The 23,573-nt window shown below is 38.2% G+C and overlaps 1 protein-coding gene across 4 annotated transcripts; it reads left to right on the top strand.

Annotated features, from left to right (window-relative positions):
• Window positions 1-235: 235 nt before the first annotated feature.
• Utx (Utx histone demethylase) lies at window positions 236-23,509 on the top strand. 4 transcript variants are annotated; one of them, XM_085190605.1, is made up of 12 exons: window positions 236-490; window positions 761-866; window positions 1,628-1,736; window positions 2,376-2,484; window positions 13,781-14,088; window positions 14,368-14,593; window positions 14,921-15,166; window positions 16,315-16,600; window positions 16,901-16,960; window positions 17,079-17,184; window positions 20,422-20,569; window positions 20,659-23,509. In XM_085190605.1, exons 1-12 carry the CDS (start codon window positions 426-428, stop codon window positions 22,196-22,198), a joined length of 3,309 nt encoding a protein of 1,102 aa, XP_085046731.1. In that variant the 5' UTR covers window positions 236-425; the 3' UTR covers window positions 22,199-23,509. The 4 variants fall into 4 exon arrangements, with proteins under 4 accessions (XP_085046731.1, XP_085046732.1, XP_085046733.1 ...); XM_085190606.1 differs by having other exon boundaries at window positions 237-490; window positions 20,425-20,569; XM_085190607.1 differs by lacking the exons at window positions 236-490; window positions 761-866; window positions 1,628-1,736; window positions 2,376-2,484 and adding an exon at window positions 4,039-4,304.
• Window positions 23,510-23,573: the final 64 nt, after the last annotated feature.

Below are 23,573 nucleotides of genomic sequence, written 5' to 3'. Positions count from 1 at the left end.
AATTTTGTCTCTAAACTTTCATCTCTTGACAGATTGCCGGTCCATTTTAAGAATGGTTCTATTGACCCCACTTAATTACAATTATCACATTACTACAACTTATAAAGATTTATTGAAATATTCAATAAATTCATTAGGAAAATAAATCTAATTGTTTAGAATGTAGTGTATTCTAAACAATTAATAAAATTACGGTACAGCTACGGTACGGTAAATACTACAAAACTTTAAGTACAGTTTTATCTGTGGTCGACACAGAGATGAAAGAATAAAGTTCTGACTGATTGTTTAGTTGACAATTTAATATGAATAAAATACTTGTGAAACTGTTGTTTTATTATCTAAGTGAATAGTAATAAGTTTAAATAAATAATAATTTATGTAGTTTGAGGTGTTCTGTATGTAAATAAAATTTTATTACGAAGATGGATGAGAAGGAGGAGTTGCATCTAACCTCACAAGAGTTGCAAGTTTTATCGGAACTTGACAGGTGAGTGTAACAAACAATTTATTATTGTGTTATTTTTCTCATATAAAAATTAAACGAACACATAAACATATTAATCCCAAGCAGTTTAAAACACATTTCTTTTCACTTGTTAAAATTATAATTGACATTCCCTATTACCGCCTTTATTATTTACATTTACTTAACTTGAACGGCTTTAGCATAATTATTAATATTTCCATTTCACATTTAAATATTTTATTCAGATAAAAAAATATTTATAAAGTGTAAATCTATGTTTGTAAATTTCAGTCGCCAGTTTGGCTTTCTAAAGCTTCGGGGTACTGAACATGGAAGAACTCGTGCCTTGGTCCTTAAAGCAGTTAAATATTTGGAAGGCATGCTGGTACAAGTTAAGGTTAGTTTAAAGTTTTAGTAATAATTTAATTCATATATTATTAGTTGACATTAGTACAATGAGTGACATAGTGTCTGACTGTACATACAGTGGTTCAAATGATTTGAAATGAAAAAAATATTGGAACATTTTCTAACCGACTTCTGTAAGTAAAGGAGGTTATCAATTCGACTGTATTTTTCATTTTACTGATTTGGTAAGTTAAATTTTTGATTTGGGTTCTTCCAAAGACAAATCAATATCTCTAAAATAGGTGAAAAGTTAATGTTCTAATAGTAGTTACACTCTGCTTTATGTGCAAAAAATGTATAGAATATAGATAAAGAAAATAGAATATAATTTAAATATTATTTTATTATTATTGTAACCCATAGTGGCCTAATGTTGTGTTTGACTGTAACTATGATGGTTATGGGTTTGATCCCAACACATGGTGTTTCAAATTCAGGTGGATAGGGTAAAATATAGTGACTTAATATTAGGTTTTATAACCTGTTACAATACAGGTTAAAGTTAAAGAAGTTTTTTTCTTCTTTCTTTCTTTTTCTTTTTCTTCATAATTACTCTACATTATACTAAGTAAGAAACTAATAGTATGTCATTTTATCTTTACCTATTTGGAGGCATTGTGTTTATAATATTATTATTTACTGAATTTTAATTTAAAGTTATATTTAGGTATTCTCAGTGATGTCAGTGTGATAATCTTAAAATTCCAATTTGAATTAATTACTTATATTAATAGAATATATATGTTTTAGGAAGAAGAAAGAGCTTGTTCTCCTGGAGCTAGAAGAGACATTTGTATTGATCCTAAAACTTACTGTAAATTAGGACATTTTCATTTACTCCTTGAAGATTATGCAAAAGGTAATTTATTAAGTTTTTTTGAAATATTCAAACTATATCTTGAAATGTTCCCTCTGCCTGCCATAGCATGGCATCTAGTGTTAAGATAATTCAGTATTCATTTTTTCAAATTTTTGAGGCATTCATGTTGTGACAAAGTGACAGTGACAAGTGACAAATATTAACCCTCTCCTTGCCCCTTCTCTTTTTACTCGAACAAGAAATTCCAACCAACCAACCCATAAATGTTGGATTTTTCATCAGATCATGTGTTAATGAGGTCAAAATTGTGCAGTGGGACAGTATAGGCAGACTGTAGAGTGTAAACAAATGATTGTTTGTTTGTTTCCTTTTCTGGAGAAATTATTAATATAATTTTTCCTCTTGTGTAAGTCAAAAAGGTGCAATAAGTTCTGAATGTGGATAATTGACTATGTTGATGCTTCTCCTGCTACATGCACAGTACTGACAAAAAAAATGTTTATTATAATTTCTACTACACACTTGAGTGTTACAACAAGATTTACAAGGGATTTTTGACTTAAAGTGATAATTATGTTCTATTTTCATAGGAAATCTTGAATACTACTTTATTTCCAATTCTTTTCCAGTATTTTAGAGTATTCTTAAAGAATTGTAATATAAAAAGTTTTGTTTCAGCAATGTCAGCTTATCAGAAATTCTATGCCTTAGAACAAGATAATTGGAAAGATCCTCTTTTCCTTTATGGGCTGGGCCTCTGCTATTATCACTACAATGCGTTTGACTGGTTAGTACATTTCATATCATTTTTAAATCAGCTTTACGCTGCATCCTGGACACAGTAGGGTAGGCAGAGGGAAGCTAGTAGTAAGTGGAACACACAGTAGCTACAAAAAGTGGAGAATGGCCCCACTACAAGTAGTATTCATGGCAGAACTCAACGCCGTGTTTTGCCTCGACACTAGAGTGAAGAAATGGAAATATAAACTTTATCTTCACTTCCTGGAGTAGGGATCGAACCCAATCGTCGCATTACAGTCACACACTTGTGCCGCTGCGCCACGGCGGCCTCAACAAAGCGGCGCCGTTCAAATTTAACAAAAAATAAAGTTTATTTTTCTGTCGCTATTTATTTATAAACAATTTTATAAGAGAACTTTAACTCTACCTCTGCCAACTCTCCTGTTTTGGAAAGGTTAGAGGATGTTTGTAAAATGCTTGATCATTGTTATTTGGTATAAAATTTTGAGAAACATTAGATCAAAAAATAAAATAAATTTACCGTATTTGCCTTCTTTGTCATCCAATGAACAAAACACTACAATATTTAGGCATCTCTATGATACATGAGTAAACGGGTCATACACCAGAAAAACACAAAACTACCAATATTCGGTCGATAAACACGCTAAATACTCATTTTTCAAGCATTTTATTGCTCGCGTGATTGATGTTGATGATAGAAAAAGCTAAAATTGCAAATGTATGAGATAAAAATAGTTTGAAATTACCTCCTAAACCAGTCTTCTTCATTATAATAATTAAATAAGGACAAATATGTATTACTTTAAACTAGTATTTTTTTGAATAAACTGTTTGAAATATATCAAATTGAATTTTGAAGTTGTTTTTTAGGGATACATAATACACAATGAAATTATCAAGTAATATACTTTTTTAGTCTTTTACTTGCTTTTATAATAAAAAATAAACTTTCTCATTAATTTATTATTAATTTATTTCCAACGAAACTTTCATATTACTATTAAAACTAATTGTAAATTAAAATATTTGTCAAATTTGCTGTGTTCTCGTACATTTTGATGCAGAGTTTTCCTAAATGATAATATTATAATGTGTATTATTTTTTATATATCATTATAAATTTTAATCATGATACAAATTGTAACAAGAATGATTTGGCATTAAATACCTAGCAGATGATTAAATTAATTGAAACTATTATTATAAAAAAACAAATTTATGTTATATTACAATACTAAAAATATTATTTGCAATGCAAACTAACTTGGACTTATCTCAGTAAACTTAGTTCTAAAGTAAATAAAGTAGATTTCTTCTATTTAATGGACCGGATGGGTTGGTACGTCAAACATATTATTTCGGGGACCAAAAAAAAAGGATGTCGTGTAGATGTCGGGTCTCCGCGAGCGCGACTACGCGGACGCGATAATGCTCGTACTTGGTACTTTGTGAATTCGTGATTCACCGGACGTGTAGGACTCGCGCGGGGTGGTAGGGCCCGCGCGGGCGGCGGGCGGCGCGGGGCGGTAGGGCGCCCGCGGGTCGGGCGCGCGGGGGGCGGTGCACGCTGCAGCGCGAGGTCGTCGCTCGCTCGCGCCGCGGACAGCCAGTCAGCCAGTCGGGAGCGGGATGCGGTGACGTAAACTGCACTGGCGCGGGCCGCTAACGTAGTGTAGGACGGGACGTGTCGTAGTCGTGTTTTTATTTACCGAGTGCGTGCCTTCTTACCACCCTTAGTGATAGTGCTTGTGCTGATCATCCGACGACCTCCCCGCTCTTCACTACGTGGGCCGCTGCGGCCGTAACGATTCGACCGCCCTGGATCCGAGGATCCCCGAAATGGTAAGTACGGTCGTAGCTCCCGAGCGCGTTTGTTTACGTCGGCCCTCGTGCCGCTTCTCTCTTTCTCTCTACCTGCCGCCCGTATCCCCACGTCGCGTTCGCACGCGATTTATTCTATTTTGTTTTGTTACCGAAATGTAGACACCTACGTCGAGGCTCCGGAGCTGGTCCCGACGTGAGGTCATGTTTTTGTTTGTGTGCATGGTTCGTGTATTTTTTTGCAGTATTTTCGCAGGTAGTCGAGAGATTCCCTAATTTTAGATCCAGTTGCGAAAACGATAGGGGCAAGAGCGCAAGGGGGGTGGGCAATTTGCGAGGGCGAGCTGTGCGTGTGTGGCTGAGCAGTCGCATCTAGTAAATAACAACTAGCCCGCTTCGCATAAAATGTAGGTCGGTGAAGTGTGGCCGTTAGTTGCAAGTCGCAGCACCGCCGCACGCGACGCCGAACCTCAGCTCTCCCTATTCTAGTCACTCGCTGCAATGTTATTGCATCCGCTTCGTGCTTCATTGTTAAACCAACACACGTCGATGGGTAGGTATTATGTTGCTATGCATATTCACATTTATTTGTTTAACTGTACTTAAATTACTATATTTAAATATACGAAATATATATTCATTACAAAATATATATATATTAATATCTCACACACAATAAAAGATCTAATATGTCATGTAAAAAAAATAAAATAAAAATTTGATAATAATAGTACAGTACATATTTGTAGACTTTACTAGTACTACTTAATCGAGTAGAGCAATGAATGGTGTCATAATTGTTACGTACTACATGTTCAGGAAAGTGACTCATGTATTATAGACAGTAAGTAGTTTCGCGCACTTTTGTCAGCACGTCATTGGACACTGGACCGGTAGTGCTAGCTAGTGCGATGGTATGCTCTGAAATTTAATGAGATACTCGAATATAATATATTTTATTTATAGTTACTATATTTGAATCTCTGGAAAAACCTATTATTGTTTAAATTTGTTATAATAGTTATTTTAGTTCAAATTAATTGATTATAATGTAAATATCTTTAGAAATTATTATCTATTTCCGTGAAACATTGTATGTTCAAAATTTGAGATTGTTTTATTATGTTGACTAGAATATTTCTTATGAAATTTAAATTATAATTTCTAAATTGTTTATAAATATTGTAACTCCATGTATGACAAAGTTGACCTCGGGATTGCGTTACAAGTATAATTGATATACATTACATAATATGCGTATCTTTCATATCGCACATTCTATCTGCGGATCAACTTATTGTAATCGTGAACTATGCTGACCAAATGGCTAAAACCGCTTGTATTTCTACATACATTTTCTATACTTGTTCAACAACGGTAAAAAATATTTTCCAAGTTTGACTTACAACTTAAACGCGTCAATAGTTTGAAAAAACTTCAGGTCAACATGTAAATTTCTAATTTTTTATTCAACATTCACCATAAACGCGATAAATAGGAATGGAATAATTGGGTTTTATTTATTATTCAACGATGTTAACATTCATTAATTCATAGTAACAGAGGTTTTACGTGTTTCAGTGAATCGGTCCCACTAGAAAACAAACGTATGTAGATATTTCGAGGAAATATAAACATAATGGGGTAATATTACTATTCAAGGTGTGTCGTCCGCAAGTTTCTTCTAGTAATTGTCATTTATTTACGACGTTTGCGTCAGGAACGGGACGTCCCAACGTATTGCGTAACTGGTTTGGCATTTGCAAGTCAGCTGCTGGTCGTATCGTAATGATGTATAAGCCGTTGTGTGGATTGTGCGTTAGTAATGGATGTTATAGTAAATATGCAGCTTGCGGTCAGCACGTGCCAGGCGGGCAGGTGTGTGCCGGCTGCCGCAGCACCTGTCACCACATCAGCTGCTTCTCGCTAAGATTCTAGCACTTATGCCACTTCTTGCTTAGCTCACGACACCATAATATTCCTTATATGCTTCAAATGACATTCATTTATTTTATTAAATCATCATTTAAAAGTAAAAAAGTAGAACTGTAAATTTATGGCTTAAATGAAGTTATCGTCTTGTCAATGTTATTGTAGTAGCGTAGTAGTTCTACGTAATATTGTATAATATCTATTCATAGATATCAAGTGTCGCTCATAGTAACAGCTTTATTAGATTAGATACTCATACTTACAACACAAGTATCAACCGAGAAATATTGATATTTTAAATAATTCTTCGTATCATTCTAATGCAAAGTAAGGCCCAAATTTATAAATCGCTCTCAAGTCTGAGATCGATCTTGAGATGCTGCTTTCATTCATAGATATTAGATACATAATTTATGAATGAAAACGGCGCTTCAAGATCGATCTCAGACTTGAGAGCGGTTTATAATTACTGCTCTCAAATGTTATACAAACTGGAATCACAATACGCATATTATAAAAAGTCTGGTTGCATCTTCATTATTACGTATATATTTATTTACTTCTCGGAGTAGTCGGTCTGGTGTCAAAAAGCTAAAAAGATGTTTTTGTGTTGTTTTCGCGAACTGCCTGTTTTACGACGACCGGTTATTTAAGCCGCCCTCGACGCGTGCCGTGTTCTTTTTATGTGGGCGTGCAATTAACTCACAGATGCAATGGCGCTGACCTTGCACCATTTACCTTTTTAAAATTGTTTCATTTTATCCACTTATTACTGAAAAAAAGGTAAATAATGTTTCAATTACATTTACTTTGGAATTTTAATTTTTGATATGATAAAAACGTGTAAATGTCTTTCGTTTCCAAGTTAACGTTGTACTTTCATACTGTTTTGTTAAGCGTATTATGAGAGAACATTATACTAGATTACATCACATGACGTTGATAGCTTATACGTATGCGAGCTTGTTGTGGGAACGGTTCCACGACATGCGCATGGCAACAAAATAGCGGGTCTAACCGGATTCTTCGAAAATTTAGGCATAGATAATAGATAGTCAGGTGAAGTTCTCTTTTATGTAAATAAGTATATATTATGTTCGAGTGTTCCCAGTGCGCTGTGCGTATTAGGCGCGGTCCTCGACCCTACCCAAAGAGTGCATCTAAGTTAAGCAAGATGAGCGCGGGGGGACAGGGGGGAGGTGCACCACTCTCCCCCCCCTGCCCCTCCCAGCGTGCGCCGCGTCACGTACGCACGGGCCCTTCGCGTTTGCATGCAGGGTAGTGACAGCAAAGGGCAGCGCGCGCAACGCTCTGCCTCTATCGAATTTGTGGGCGAAGGGAGTACGCGTTGTAAGCTATGCGATCTCCCACCCCATACCATCTTCGCCCTTTATCCCGATTTTGGTGCTGTGCGTCCCGGTCGCGGTGCCACTCACCCCTCGGCGGGGGGGTGACTTTGTACTATGCTGCCTTCGTTCGGGCTAAAATCGTTATATTTTGTAATAGAAATAGGTCATAATTTAAAAACACGAAACAGGATGGTGTCGCGATGATGGCCGGCCGCGGTCGTCGACACTAACGGATCACTATTTATACCTGCGTTAGTGCACCGGAACTCGCCCGCTGCACTCGATGCAACCGTCTTGTCTCTGTCAATGACCCCCTAAGCATTTGAACATTTGTTTCCTGGATCATATAACACCCAATTCTAATTATAATTTAAATTTAAAATGTATTATTCTTAGAGTAGGTATATATTAACTTAATTTTATTTCATGAGTATAATGTGGCAATACTTTCGTGATTGTTTGTGCCCTTCGTTCGTATTGCGTCAAACGCCTACATGACGAGTAGGGCAGTCACCTACGTACCTAAAACATGAACTGTGTCAAGCAGCTGTCCTAGTTTTTGTGCTATCTGTGCTTTATATGCTACAACACTTGTTTATTTGACGAAAGATAGGCCAAGCTTTGTTTATAAAGCGCCATCTCACAATTCAATGCCATCTTATCATGCGCTTATAATATTTTTGTTTGTTATTTAAAGATTGTGTCATAAGCCTATAGTTGTTGTTTTCGATATTTCTTTATTCAGCTTCACACTATCCTGCACACACTAGTGTAGGCAGGGGGGTAACCTGTTAAGAAACCCCGTTCTCCATTTTCCGATTTCTGGAAACATAGCGTGTTGAGCGGCGGAACTCAACGCCGCCACGAACCTCCACACCAGTGCGAAGAAATGAAAATATTAAATATTTATTTTTTTCCATGGAACCCACAACTAATTGCGCACATACTTGTGTCCCTAAGCCACGAAATTATATTTTCAAAAAATAGATTCCAAATGACTTGAAAATTTACGTAAAAAATAAAGGAGTAAGTTTAAATAAAGGAGTAGGTACCTAGTAATTACATCATAGCTTACAGTCATCTAGATATCATCAGATGTAGTACCTACGTACAGTTGAACACGAGCTAGTGGCGAGCGATGGCCGCTCAGGAATTTCCGCGAAAAAAGCCGCACGTCACACGCGTCACCATCACTACGTCACAGTACAAGGCCGAGCTCGTTGCTCGCAGGATGATAATTAGACATACAATGTTAGAATTTTCTATAAAAATAATCTAGCCAATAATTGATAACTTAAATATAATAAAAATATATCGAAAATATAAAAAATATATTATATTAAAATAAATAAGGATGTTTAAACTAGTAAACTCTAATTTTATTATGTGACGTTACTTGTATATCTAATATTTTAGTATAATTATACCTAAAGATTTTGACAAATATTCGGCAAAAATACACGAGTGATTCGATTTTGTCACGTTTATCGAATTATCGGATATGACGTGCAAATCAAACAAGACAATGGCAGTCATTTTCTGGCATTTCCCAACTCTTTTGGCTTTTCCGAATCTCTTGGATAATTCTAAGAATGTTAATTTATTAGTCATATAGGTTATTCTCGTTTTCCTGCAAGCGTAATTATTTAATGACTCAGTAGTGTTGTGGCATGTAACGGATTCTACGTAATTCCACATTCTTTTAATATATAGCATCGAGTGATTTCTCACGGATGTAGAACCGTACTGATGTAGTTTCCATCATCTACAATAGGCATTAGAAAGCGACTGGTGACCGCAAACCGGCGCCGTGGAAGGGCTCCACACTGTATACAAATTTTACGAAATAGTGTTGCGTCACTGGTACACGCTGGTAACTCTCCCATGGCCCTTTGTATTGCCCAAAAATATGCATACTATGCATATTTAAAACGCAGTAATACTCACGTATGTGCTAGTACCGTGGCCATTGTTTGATATAAAATCTATGACATTGATGGGTTTAAAATTTCTCATAGAGGGTTCAACCCTTCTAAATTGCAATATTAGGGATGGGGCAGGCTTTTAATACAACTGGATAAAAATAGGTATTGGACTTGTTACGACACTTGTATGTTGTGAATTGTTAGGGAACTTCTCAAGGGCACTCCGACGTTTGTAATGTAATAATAGCACAGACTGTTCAGCTTTTTTGTGACATGAGGGGAACTTCATTTTGCATAATCCTATGCGTGGTCTGGTGGACGTTGAAAAGCTTTAAAAAGTCTCTTAAGCTCTAAGTTTACGTAATGCCTTATCAATTTATATATTTTTTATCTAATTTTGTCTGCATGTGATAATTATTACATAAAATAATTCATATGTGTAAATTATTCTCAACTTATTTCGCGTCATAGACAACTTGTATAGTTTATTTAATAATTAGATTCTTGTTGCTAAGAGCCATTAATGGACGATACTAACAGATTTAATGTAGAAAATAGTAACTACTAAAGTATTTATATTTCTTTATAATATTTAACTTTTCATGTAAATATTCAATAAATTATAATATATAGTGTGCATTCGTAGCATTCTAAAATGCAGTAACGATGAGCACGTTGCTTCCTTATTACACGACCTCGATTTCATTTATACTTTGCGTCTTATATACGGCAATGCACAATAATTGTTCCAGTACCTTGTAAACTTCAAAGAAGACATAAATGATCCAAACATGTTTTTACCACTTTTAGAGTATAAGTTAGTGTAACTTTAAAAATATAATGGTAAATTGAAGAAATAAGTCACATATTGCAAAAAAAACTATAAATTGCATTATAAACAAACAGGTAGATAGATCGATTTCAAATTATATTTTCACATCGTAATGTTAAGGAATGATAAGCGAAACTCAATCGGGAAATCTATATTAGTATAATTAATTCAACTAAAAGTAATTTCCAACCAAATGCTATGAGCCCTTGCCTCTCCTTTCCCCATAACTGTTTATATTCTAGAAATGCGCGAAATAGATATTCTATAGATGGTAATGTTATGGTTATATAGCTATCTGTTTACAACAGGTCCAAAGTACCGTAACTATGGCCTCTACGTGCTTGGCTGCAGTTCTCGGTGACTTTTAAACCGGATAAACGGGCTTATTTCTAATATTTTATTACTTAGTTCCTTGTTTGTGTTTGAATTTAACTATTTGAAATAATAACTAATAAATTTAGAGCTTCTAATATACCTATTTAAAAAGCTAGATTACCTATCCAAGCGAGCTAGCCAAATTCTTTTCGTCTATTTATGTATTAGAATAAACATCACAAGTAGGTCATGGAAAGATAATATTCCAAGCATTTCGTACGTTATCGAAGTACATGTATAATTCCAATATAAACAACAGCAAACGTTATGTTAGAGTTAGCCGATTCTGGCAGCGAGATAGGGAAATGGAAGCAACAGTCGACCATAGCGAGTAGGCGTAGGGTATTAGTGGTGGTTATCGAATGAGCAAATGTAGGTCAACTGGTATGACGGCGGCGATAAACGAGCCCTCGACTGTTCATTATCAATATGTGCAATACGCGCTAGCTGAACGTATTCCAAATTTAATAACATTACAGAAAATTATTATACAAAATATTTCTTTTCGTTGACGTAATCGAATGAAACCTGTAACAGAAAAGAAGCAATCCAAGTTTTCCATAAATAACTTTTTAATTATTTAAGAAGCTACAAAAGTTTAATAGTAAGAGGAGGAAATATAAACTGTAATGTAACATAGAACTGAATTAGCATATGGCTGTGTAAATGTTTCTTTGTGTTAATGCAGCTGCATTCTGTTGCCGTGGCACCAAGGCCGTGATGTAATGTAGGTACGCGTACGCTAGGTGAGTTATAGGTAGGTGTTCAGTGCATCGTGTGATTGCATCACGATGCACTTGGATGCGGACATTAGACAGTAAGCCGATGTATTCTTGTATACAATATTAATATATATTTTTCAATAATGTTTACAAACATATAGCTCATTTAGCATTGCAAATTTTTGACCTACGACTATAACTGCACTTGGTCAGACTTTAGCCTTGTGCCTCCGCGTTAATGAGGAAGTGGGTTATTATAACAATTAAGTAACAATTTCCCCTTCGCAGTACGACGGGCGGCGCGTCGTCGTCGTCGCTGTGGGAAAGTCTCGAGTGTTCGCGGTGGCCCAGTGGTCATGTAGCGGGATCACGTGCAGCGCATGGGGCGACCCTAGCGACAGCCATGTTACTCGTGTTATGTAAAGTGAATGCGCGGTGCGATACTATGACGAATACCAATTGAACTCTATAAATAGCGGTCGATCCGTCCTTGAGCTGCCGCGAGTGCTTTAAACTAGGTCAGGCCGAACTGCCTCATGGCGTTGCCCTACCTCTCGCCCCTCCCCGCACCACCTCGCCCACACCTCCTCATCTATTGCTTGATAGGTATTAAATTGTCGCATTCCTCACGCATATACGCTTTATATACAATTTTCACCTTTCTATTATTTCATAAATAGATAAAGCAAATGGACTCAGCTGATGCTGTAAGTTTTTTTTTCATTCATCATGTTGGCCAGATGTTCATTCATTGTTGTGGTACAATGTTGTTTTTTACACAAGCTGGTTTACAGTATTTTTTATATGTATTATATAAGCTCTGAATACATTTTGTTGTTGTTGCTACCTGCTTGCATTGATAACAATGCTGGGGCAGGTAGGTAGATTAAAATTGTGCGCCCCCCCCCCCCCCCTCTCGCTCGGATCGTTTTGTTACGTTTATGGTTATTATTATACGTACGTATTTTGAAACTGCGAAGTATATTTAATAATTATTCGACCAAGTTCAATTTTTATTAAACCATTATTTTTCGATTACATATAACTTTTTAGGTTTGAATTAAGTTGTATTTATTTATTATCAATAAACATTTATAATAGTAGTTGCATTCCATTCGTGGATTTTTTTAAATATTCTCTACATGTAGCGAAATAATAGAACGAACCAATAATATTGAACGCTCGTGACAGTCGTCAAACATGATGGCTCACTGAAGAATAATGAATGCGAATGTCGAGCGTACGTATAATGGAGGATGAAGGTATCGCGAGCGCTGCGGGTGACCCAGTGGGAGAAAGCTTTCTTCGGGCCGCCACAACCTCTCGGTGTGCGTAATCGACGTTTAATTTTAATGTTCTGCATCGAAGTGAGCACGAGGTGGCGTGCCACCTGTCTCCCGCTCCTTTGTCTCGGCTCTCGGCCCGCAAATGTCGGCGGAGGTCATCTAAATAAAGGCGCTATACTGTACGCGTCCGATTTGGGCCGCGATCGCTGTCTAGACGTTGCGTTGCATCGTCCGATCGATTGCACGAACGAACCTCAGACGGTCGTCGACCCCGCGGCGCATCGGTGACGTTCCGCTCCGGTGGTTACGGATGTTACGGGCGTTACGGACGTCGAGATTCGTACTTGTATCGACGAACTCGGACCACATTCCGGAATAGGTGCCGGTGTCGTATGTCTTACGTTACCTACTGTACACCCCATAATATCTTTCATTTAAAACTTATAGTCGAATATCAACAATATCTTAAAATGTTAAGTTACGCTTGGGTTGATCGATTATATAGGTACTTATATTACTTGTAAGTTGAAATACAATCCACAGAATTCCCAAATGTTTTTGAAATACAATCCCTCTAAAAAAATGGTTCATATTTCAATGTAGTTCTACCGTAATAAAAAAATATATATGTAAACCGTCGGAAAAAAAATAAGCTTTAGTGTTGGCAAAGTTCTTTTAAGTTTATTTTATTTACTTAACGCAGTTAGTGTTTACGACCTTTCTTTGTACTCTCTAGTAGTTATACGATCGTTGCTTTATCTTACGCGTCCTAATGCGTCTACCGACCTTCACGAACGGTCAAATAAAGTATAAACGACAATGCCCTCATCGCACAATGTGAAATCGGAATTTTAAATAAATGCTAGCTTTTTATTTTACGGCCATTTCGAGGAATATTTTCATGGAATATTATAATGACTACTTAAATTTTATTTTTCTAATAAAATATCTTAGCATAATCAATGTACATATTTTATTACGCTTAGATGAGTTAATTTACTAAAGTACTTATATCATTTTTTAGTTTATATTAGTATCAAATGTTGACTTTCGGTGGTAATGGTTTTCCACACTAGGGCGACGAAGGCGCTGCAGATGGCTCTCTACGTGTCGCCGGGATTCTCCCGTGCGGCAGACGCGCACCTGCGCTTGGCTCTCATGTTCAAAGCCCGCCGGCATTGGGGTGCCGCTGCCATACACTTCAGGCGGGCGCGACTCGCTCCTCATCAGGACGCCACGTTCACACGTCTCGAACTGAGCTTCCACGCTGCACATCTCCTCGAAGCCAGAGGACTACGGAAAGCTGCGAGAGACGCGTACGAGAGGCTGCTAAAAGAGCCTCAATTATCATCCACTCTGAAAGCGGATGTCTGTCGCCAATTAGGTATGCCAATTATCTAAAATATTACACGTTAATGTTGAGTTAAAATGATTATGTATTCATAGTTATCATTTTAATTTAAAAATGTGAATATTGTATGAAAACTATCGTATCACTAATTTGTTCCTTAATTGATTTTTATTGTTCCTCTAAACAGTTACTGTGTAAGGCTAGACCAGTATATTAATATAAAACGTTTAAAGTATGGAAAAAGGCTCTATTTGATTAATATGATTGAGATAAATTTTAACAAATATTATTAAGATAAAACATGAACCGTAGGTTGGTTGTACCATCGGTGTGCGTCCCTCGGCGAGCCGGCAGCTCGCGCCAGAGCCGCTATCTGGTGCCTCCAGCGAGCTGTTGTTGCTGAACCGGAATCGGGCGCGGGACTTTATCTCCTAGGAAGATGTTTCGCAGCTCAGGGCAAAGTTCACGACGCGTTTATTGCCTATAGAAATTCTGTGGAGAAATCTGAAGGCAATGCTGACACATGGTGTTCTATTGGGTAAATATACATTCGAGTCATCCACGAATTTATGTAAAATTTAAATCACTATTAACATAACTATTTCAAGTCATAATGAAAATTTTGATCGTATTTCGTAGTATTATTTAAGTTTTACGTTGTATTTCGTATACCTGTAGCCGGGAAATGTGAAGAAACTTCTTTCCCCACGCTCTACCCGATATTTGAAATTGTGCGTTTTGAAGTAATAAACGCCACTGCCTTTGTTCTCGTTACCTAGAACTAAGAAATGTAAACAATGAATTCCCCTGATTATGGCGTGTGGCCCTCACAAGTCAGTAACGTGGTATGTTTGTCGTGCGACAGCGTGCTGTACCAGCAGCAGAACCAGCCGATGGACGCTCTGCAGGCGTATATTTGCGCAGTGCAGCTGGACAAGGGGCACTCGGCGGCGTGGACCAACCTGGGCAGCCTGTACGAGAGCTGCGCCATGGCGCGCGACGCCTTCGCCTGCTACAACAACGGAGGCGCGCGCGCCTGCCTCGCCGGACAGCGCCTCGCCTTCCTGCGCGCGCACCTCGCGCACGCGCCCATGCCCTCCGTCACCGGCAAGTGAGTGACCCATCACCACCACACACACTATTCATGTTTAGCTGAGCTAAGATGGCGACTGAAAACAAATTAATTAATTTATTAATATTATATTAATAAATTAATATTGTGTATGTCACTATTTTAGAATTAACTGGACTATAAAATGCAATTAGTACCATAGGTACCACTTTGTTTCTTTTTGTATCAAACTTGTCATTTAATTATAATATTTTAATTAATAATTATTCCGAGAATTTATTTATAAATTTAAACTTTAAATATGTCTATATTTTTCTCAAAATAATGAGTGTAATAACCTACGTAAGACATATGTCCTTGTTTATAGCAATCATATTCTGGAACAAAAAATATTTCATACGATATGTAAAATAACACGCTATAAATAACACCTTAATGAATCATAAAAAATAATTTTATCAAGCAGTGTCAAGCAACCTTTTATTATGACCTGAGAAGTCAGGTGCCTTCATTAACCTGTTACAATAACAAACAAAGACAGTTTTAACATTAAAATACTTTATGAATAAATATTTAATTAGAATATATGAGCATTTTTTATACAGTTCAGTTTTATGCCTTTGTTTGAGACGCGTTCAATATTCAATTTTATTCATATTTACCTAAGATTGTCTTTGAGCAGGAAACGTTTCAGTACTAATCTATAAAGTAATTATTAAATTCTTTAATTATTTGACGCTTATCTGTGACTTGTTTCAAAAACTGGTTTGTTTCTCGAGCGTAGCTCTCGAAGAGTACTACATTATCGTAGCGGTTTCTTTTAATTACTTCATTTCCATGCAAATGTATGATGAGTAAGTTCTTATAAAATATAATAAACTCAGATTATTTTGTCATTTAATTCCTAGCTGCGACTCGGGATGTAAATACGTATGTTCGATAACGGACGCATTTATAAAATTAATTTTATAGTTTGGTACAATATATTTCATTAGAAGTAAGAAGACAATATAAAATAATTATAATATTATGCAGTTTATTCCTTTTTTAAAAAAAGTTGAATTTTAATTGACTTAATAAACTTTTATCATAATTAACTAAACATTATTTAACTTGAATAAACTTAAAATTACTTAAATGAATTTAAATAAAAAAACTCGGTTTCCAAAAATTTTTATTATTTCCAGACGAAGGCCACTGCCATCTATCGAGGAGGCGTGGAACCTGCCCATTTCAGCTGAGATGTCGTCTCGAGCGCCTAAAGCCGCTCCTCCACCTTATCCCGGAGCTCCCGGGGCCACAACAGGTTCAGCGAGTACACCTAGTGGGGGTACAACGGGCACTGGGAGTACAACGGGTACTGGAGGTACAGCGGCCCCCAAGCGTGATGAGCCTGTACCCTTGACCAGTCACCAGCTACAAACACTACAGTATTTGCAGAGGAACTCGCATAATCTCTCCCCTCAACAACAAGTATATATGCTATGTATATGTATAACGAGCCCTTAAATTTAGTATTGTTGTTCTTTTTCACATTGCGTATTAAGAAATAGAGAACAATACCACGCTTTGTCTTTTGACTAGAACAAAATACAATAATCCTTTTCCCTGAGTGGGAATCAAACTCACAACTGTCGTGATTGCGGCAAGACTGCATTAATGTTGTAATAAAAAAGTTTTATCCATATTTTTTCTATGAATTCAATGTAAGTATTTAAAAAAGCGTTGAACTAGTTTAGTTTGTTTTATTCACACAAATTGGGTTTGTTGCAGGCGCAGATGCAGCAGTTGCTCTCTCAGTACCGGCTCTCTCAAGCGGCGAGAGCGCGTACGGTTTGTATTACTCCTATATTTAAATAAGGCGGCAGGTTTTAGGCTATTTTCCCAATATATTTTAAGTTTAAATGTTATTTTGTTATTGCTATATATTAATTATATTTTTTTACGTTAGGTGGCGAAAAGTGAATCCAGTGGCGACAGTGCCGAGTCGCTCGCAGAAGATTTGTTAAAGAAGTTCTCAGACTCACAGCCGGATATAAAGAAAGAGCCAGTTATTAGTGAGTATTAGTTTCGTTATTTTTTTAGAGAAATAATATAATGTATAAGTACTCTACCAAATTGTACATATATAACTGTAAAATTAATTTAATTCATACATATATGTAATTTGGTTACGTTAAAGTCTACAAGTAAGTTTAAATTTATTAATTATGCACGATAAAAATATAGTATTGTATTTAACTAAGTCTTTCAAAATATAAAAATGTCATATGGCATAAAAGTTGTATGTATAGCTAACAATAAGAAAATAGTGATCTATCTGACTTCAAGAAACATAGATCATACAAGAGCGAAATGTTGCGAAGTATTGTATACCTTCATTATTTATAGCCACCTATTGATCATATTTCAGTAATTATCGATTACACATACACAAATCCTGGTATAAAAAGTGTAAACCATAATATTGGTAAGTCCATTGCTGCTTATCCCCACAGACAAACTTATGATAATTTTAGAAATACCCAATACCCTGGGTTTTACAACTATATTATTCTAAATCACACTAGTAAAGCAATTTCCTTATTACTAGTCTTTTTAAGCATACTAGTAAGGAAATTGCTTAACGGAAACTACAGATTGAGTGGAAAAGTATATTTGTACTTTGTGAATATCAAGGCCAGTCACGGCGCAGGGCCACAAAGTGTGGGTGTAAACGCGACAGGTTATGGGTTCGATTCTCATACGAGAAAATGAAATATTTAATATTTCCATTTTCTTCGCTCTGGTTCGACACTAGGCAAAGCGCGGCGTTGAGTTCCGCCTTTCAACATAGTGTCTACCCTGCTGTGTGTTAACAAAATAATTATGCAAGTTTTCATAATCTTTCCATGTGATTTTGTATCGATTGGTCTATGCTCCCGTTTTTTATTGCATATTTCACGTATAATAGTATCTTATTTATACATAGTTTTATGTCAGGTGAAAGTATTATAAAGGTAGCATAAATGTTTTGAATTCATACGGTGAAAATGAGTTCTCCGAATGGACTGTTAATGTAATTTCTAAGTAAATGAACACATGACAGGATGTCCTTCCTGTTCGACGCCCAAACAAGTTGTAATCACTCGGTTTTACTAGTTTGGACATTTTGTGTAATTGCTTTAATTGTAATTTTTATAATTTTAACAAATAACGCAATTTGGATTTGCCTGAACCTGTTTTTTTTTTAATTTAAAACCTAGACTCTAGTAAATTAGATTTTGACTTAATTGTTTCGGTGGTTTCTGAGTAATGCCAGAAACACGAGAAGTACATAGTGTTTTTTTGTGTCACATTTATATCTCAAGAAAGCATCACAAGTTTATGTTTATATTAATCAACATAGAAAAATTATAATTTTAAATTATTTACTTTGTTCTTTTGTTATTAGTAACATTGTGTTTAAAACATGAAAGAAAAACTTTGTTTCTATAAAAACAAGCATTAATAATACTTTTATTTATAATAATATCGTTGACTACTATTGAATATTTATAAATAAAAAGATAATTAAGTATCCCAATTCAAACATGGTGAGCAAATAGAAGCCATTCATAAATAAATTCTATATAAAAACAAATCTAAAATAGCCTGATATAGCTTAGTTTATAAGCATTCTGACAATAGCTTATTTCGCATAAAAAGCAATTTTAATATTGATTTCAAAAATTTAAAAATTTTCATTTGTATTTTGTAATAAGCGAAACGGCAACCGATATGATATACGGTGTTGTAAATTGTAACTAGAAACAAAGTGTCCATTGATCAATGGAGTTTTTGTTCATAGATTATTCTTCTACGATATGAAACGTTTTATAGGACGTATACGTAAATAATACGTATTTTTTTAAACAACACCTGGAAATACAGTATTGTAAAAGGAGACAGCACAAACTTATTTGATGAAATTTTTTTTGACGTGATTCCCGAGTTAAGCACTGTTGTGTTACGGAATCTAATATATCTATGTAATTATATAGTCATTAAGGCTAAGTTCCAACTGGAACGTAACACCACTTACGTGATCTCCAAATACTTATCAAATCCGAAAAATATGACACTTTTATTTAGTACTTATTGTTAATAATATTTTATAAATTAAAATTCAATCTGCTTCACGCCGTATTCCGCGCACCGCAGGGTTGGAACCAGGGTTGCCCCTGCGTTACGACTGGCCTTAATGATATAATAATGATATTTTATATACATAATCATCATCAATGCTTAATAAAATCGTAACGGATAGGTGTCCCTCAAACGGGCGAAGCAGCTAGCGGGTCGTCTATATTGAATATTCTGCTTACATAGAAATGATCTTCATATATAAACGGGTTTCTTTAGACAATAGTTCTAATTTCTTCTCGAGTATGAATGAGTTTTTCTCATATTCATTTCAGTTGGCACTCGGAACTTGTTCCGTGTTTGAGTATTTTTTTGTTTCATTTTTACGTTTTATTACGTAGATTACGAGTCGAGTCGTCTATTTTTTTAGTGTATTTATAATACTATTTTTTTTTCTTAGAAAGGCAATCTTAAATTTACGAACATAATATCTAAAAATATAAAAATAAAATTGAGGACGTGTTGAGGTATTTTCACGTGAAAACAAATATGGGAGTCAAACTTTAACACCTTTTTAATCTTTTGGGAGCTTTTAGTACATAGTAAGACAGAAGGCGATGCTAAATTTGCAGCTACTAAAGCGTCATGGGGACCTATTGGATTGTGAAGATTATGTTCAAAAACGAATAACAGCTTACGTTATCTATTTATGTTTACCATTTTAGCGAACAAGAGCATGTACAAATTTTTAGAAATAGATTTTTTTTAGTTATCTGACGGGCTGCTCTCTACGCACGTCCTTATATGAAAGGTACATCTATGGTAGGGCTAAACAACAATTACTACAAGATTTTTCCCCATATGTTTTTCTGACGCGGTCAAATAACACGCCAAATCTCCGTTTCGGCTCTCTTACCATATAATTTCATGTTTTTATTTTGTTGAACCGATGTAGCATCTTTTTAAAACAATGACAGTTCTATTTTAAAAATCATCTTTCAATGTATTTTGACAATGTGTAAAATGTTAAAGTTAAAATGCATATATTATGTGAAAATTTAAATTGAAGCTCGTAATTTAGAGAAATAAACATTTATTATAATATATAATTTCACATTTAAGATTAATTCGGGACATCATAAGATTATACTTAATTAAAAACTATAGTGACATGACCGAATTTCGTTCAGCAGAAAGTCCAAATAATGGCAGCAGCAACGAGGTGGTGCTCGGCGGCCGCCAGCCCGTCGTGAAGCTCGAACCGCTTAAGACCGACCCTCTCAAGCCCGTCTCCTTTCACATTGCGCTCACCTCCAAGCAGATACTCGACGCATGCAAGTGAGTCTTTTTCTTTAGTGTCGTATTGTCGTCAAACTAGTGCTTTTATTTTGTTTCATTATCTAACTCGTGTATTATATTGTGTCCAGAGAGAACGCGGGTCCGCCGTCGTCGTGGTCGGTGCTGGGTGACGGCAGCGGGCCGCCCGAGCCGCCCGGTGTGCCACCCCCGCGCCTCTCCGCCGAGCAACTGGCGCCGCCCGCGCCGTTCGTGTACGTTGAGTCCAAGCGCGACGCCTTCAGCCCGCAGCTGCAGGACTTCTGCCTCAAGCACCCCATCGCCGTCGTGCGCGGCCTCACCGCCGCGCTCAAGCTGGACCTCGGCCTCTTCTCCACCAAGACGCTGGTGGAGGCCTGGCCAGACCACGCCGTGGAGGTGCGCACGCAGCTCATGCAGTCCGCCGACGAGAACTGGGACGCCAGCGGGCGCCGCCGCGTGTGGGCCTGCGCCTCGCACCGGTCCCACACAACCGTTCGCAAGTACGCGCAGTACCAGGCCGGCTCCTTCCAGGAGTCGCTGCGCGAGGAGCGTGCGGCGCCCGGCGCCCCTGGCGCGCCCGCTGCCGGCGCCGGTGCGCTGTCCGACTCGGACGGCCGCGAGTCGGGCTCCGGGCCCGCCAAGCGGCGCCGCGCCGCTCGCATGCTGCGCTTCGGTACCAACGTGGACCTTTCCGACGAGCGCAAGTGGCGCCCTCAGCTCACCGAGCTGCAGAAGCTGCCTGCGTTCGCGCGCGTGGCCTCCGCCGCCAACATGCTGTCGCACGTGGGCCACGTCATCCTCGGCATGAACACCGTACAGCTGTACATGAAGGTGCCCGGCAGCCGCACGCCCGGCCACCAGGAGAACAACAACTTCTGCTCTATCAACATCAACATCGGGCCCGGCGACTGCGAGTGGTTCGGAGTGCCCGACGCGTACTGGGGCGGCGTGCGCGAGCTGTGCGACCGCCACGGCCTGTCCTACCTACACGGATCGTGGTGGCCCGACCCTGACGAGCTACGCGCGCATGGCGTGCCCGTGTACCGCTTCACGCAGCGCCCCGGAGATCTGGTGTGGGTCAACGCGGGCTGCGTGCACTGGGTGCAGGCCACGGGCTGGTGCAACAACATCGCGTGGAACGTAGGCCCGCTCACGGCGCGCCAGTACTCGCTGGCGCTGGAGCGCTACGAGTGGAACAAGGTGCAAAACTTCAAGTCGATCGTGCCCATGGTGCACCTAACGTGGAACCTGGCGCGCAACATCCGCGTGTCGGACCCGCGTTTGCACCGCGCTATGCGCGCCTGCCTGCTGCAGACACTGCGCGCCGCCGCCGGCACGCTGCAGGCCGTGCGCGCGCGCGCCGTGCCTGTGCGCTTTCACGGACGTGCGCGCGGCGAGGCCTCTCACTACTGCGGCAACTGCGAGCGCGAGGTGTGGCACGCGCTGCTAGTGCGCGAGCACGAGCGCCGCCACGTGGTGCACTGCCTGGCATGCGCACGCCGCGCCTCGCCCGCGCTGCAGGGCTTCCTGTGCCTGGAGGAGCACCACATGGACGAGCTGTGCCAGGTGTACGACGCCTTTACGCTGCACCGGCCAGCGCCCGCCGCGCCGCCCGCGCCTCCCACACCCGCGCCCGCCGGCCCCGACTGATGGGGGCAGCCACTCTGTCTACTCTAATGCTTATTTTATTTATCGATAGGCGTCCGGGCGACGAATGCCGCGCCCGTCTCGCTATCGAGTTAGTCGCAAGCTAGATTTCTGTATATTTGTGACACACGAGTGATTGTGGTTGTCGTTTTTGACCAACTGTAAAAAAGTATAGTAAGTGATCACTAGAAAAATTGCTGTCTATTTTTAATACACGGCTCGTGAGTATAAAGACGTAGGACGAGACGAATATTTTCGTGAAGAAGCTAATTTTGTAAATCGATACATTTACAATTTACAAACTCCTCGATCACTTTTGTAATTGTGAGAGATAATGTTAAAAGCGATGTCAATTTTGGACGACTGCGGGTCGCCGCTAGCCGAGCGTAGTGTAGGGCGACGCCGACTCGAGCGAGGTTTCACCGGTAAATGTATTATTTTTGTATAGACTTATATTTATTTATTTTATGACACTGATTTAGTTTTGATTTCCTAGTATAATCGTCGTAGCGAATAGTAGTTCGTAAGTGAGAGGCACGGAGTGAGGCTCTGCGTTTTAGGAGGGTCCGGAGACAGTGCTGCTATGTCCCAAAGAGCGTACCGCGCAGGCGCCGTCTGGAAGCGGACGAATATATTATTCGCACTAGTTAATTGCATTTTAGTCTGTCGAAGGGACCGACTGTCGAGTTTATTTATTCAAATGAATGTTTAATATGAAATCGTTTCGTTGTATGACAAAATTAGATGTAATTATGTTTGGCTCGGAGTAATTAGACAATGTTGGCAGAGGTCGGCAGAGGGCGGTAGAGGCGGTCGGGGGAGGAGCTTTCGTTACTCAGTGTTGCCACCTTAGTGATTTTGTTGCCGGATATGGTTCACTTTGAAAGTAAGCAATGATATTTTGGAAATATAACGTCGGTAAAAATAAAGAACTAGTTCAACATTATGAAAAATTGCAGTTGCAAATTTTATTAAAAATATTTAAATATATTATAATAATAAAATATTATGGCTGTAAATAAAAAGTAAATATTATTTATGTGACAAAAAAAAGTAAAAGGACCTCTGTTCGTGTTTTTTTGTTAAATTATAGGCAAGGTGGCATCATTGTTGTTGCTTGTTCTGTATCTAAGTTTATTATACGTTATCACGCGGTAGTCCCCCTTCCCTCCTGCCGCCGCGCCCCGGAGGGGACTTTGGAATGGGATTGTGAATACTGATCTATTTTATAAGTAATGTAACATCACTGCCATTTACGACCTTAATGTTTATACTGTAATATTAAATTTTTATTAAACTTATAAAATATCGAAACTATTTTTTTAATTCCCTCTTCCTAGTCTATGGAAAAAAAATCGTACCAAAACATCAGCCATTA

This window comes from Heliconius melpomene, chromosome 10 (assembly GCF_056956725.1).
Source record: "Heliconius melpomene rosina isolate 202511_hmr_F chromosome 10, ASM5695672v1, whole genome shotgun sequence".
NCBI lineage: Eukaryota > Metazoa > Arthropoda > Insecta > Lepidoptera > Nymphalidae > Heliconius > Heliconius melpomene.
The sequence above is the reverse complement of the archived record's forward strand: the minus strand, read 5'-3'. Positions and strand labels throughout refer to the sequence as shown.

Coding starts and splice junctions, on each gene's coding strand:
- Utx (XM_085190605.1), top strand. CDS start 426: ATGGATGAGAAGGAGGAGTTGCATCTAACCTCACAAGAGTTGCAAGTT. Junction 16,601..16,900: donor ATCTCTCCCCTCAACAACAA/GTATATATGCTA, acceptor GGTTTGTTGCAG/GCGCAGATGCAGCAGTTGCT. Junction 17,185..20,421: donor AAAGAAAGAGCCAGTTATTA/GTGAGTATTAGT, acceptor AATTTCGTTCAG/CAGAAAGTCCAAATAATGGC.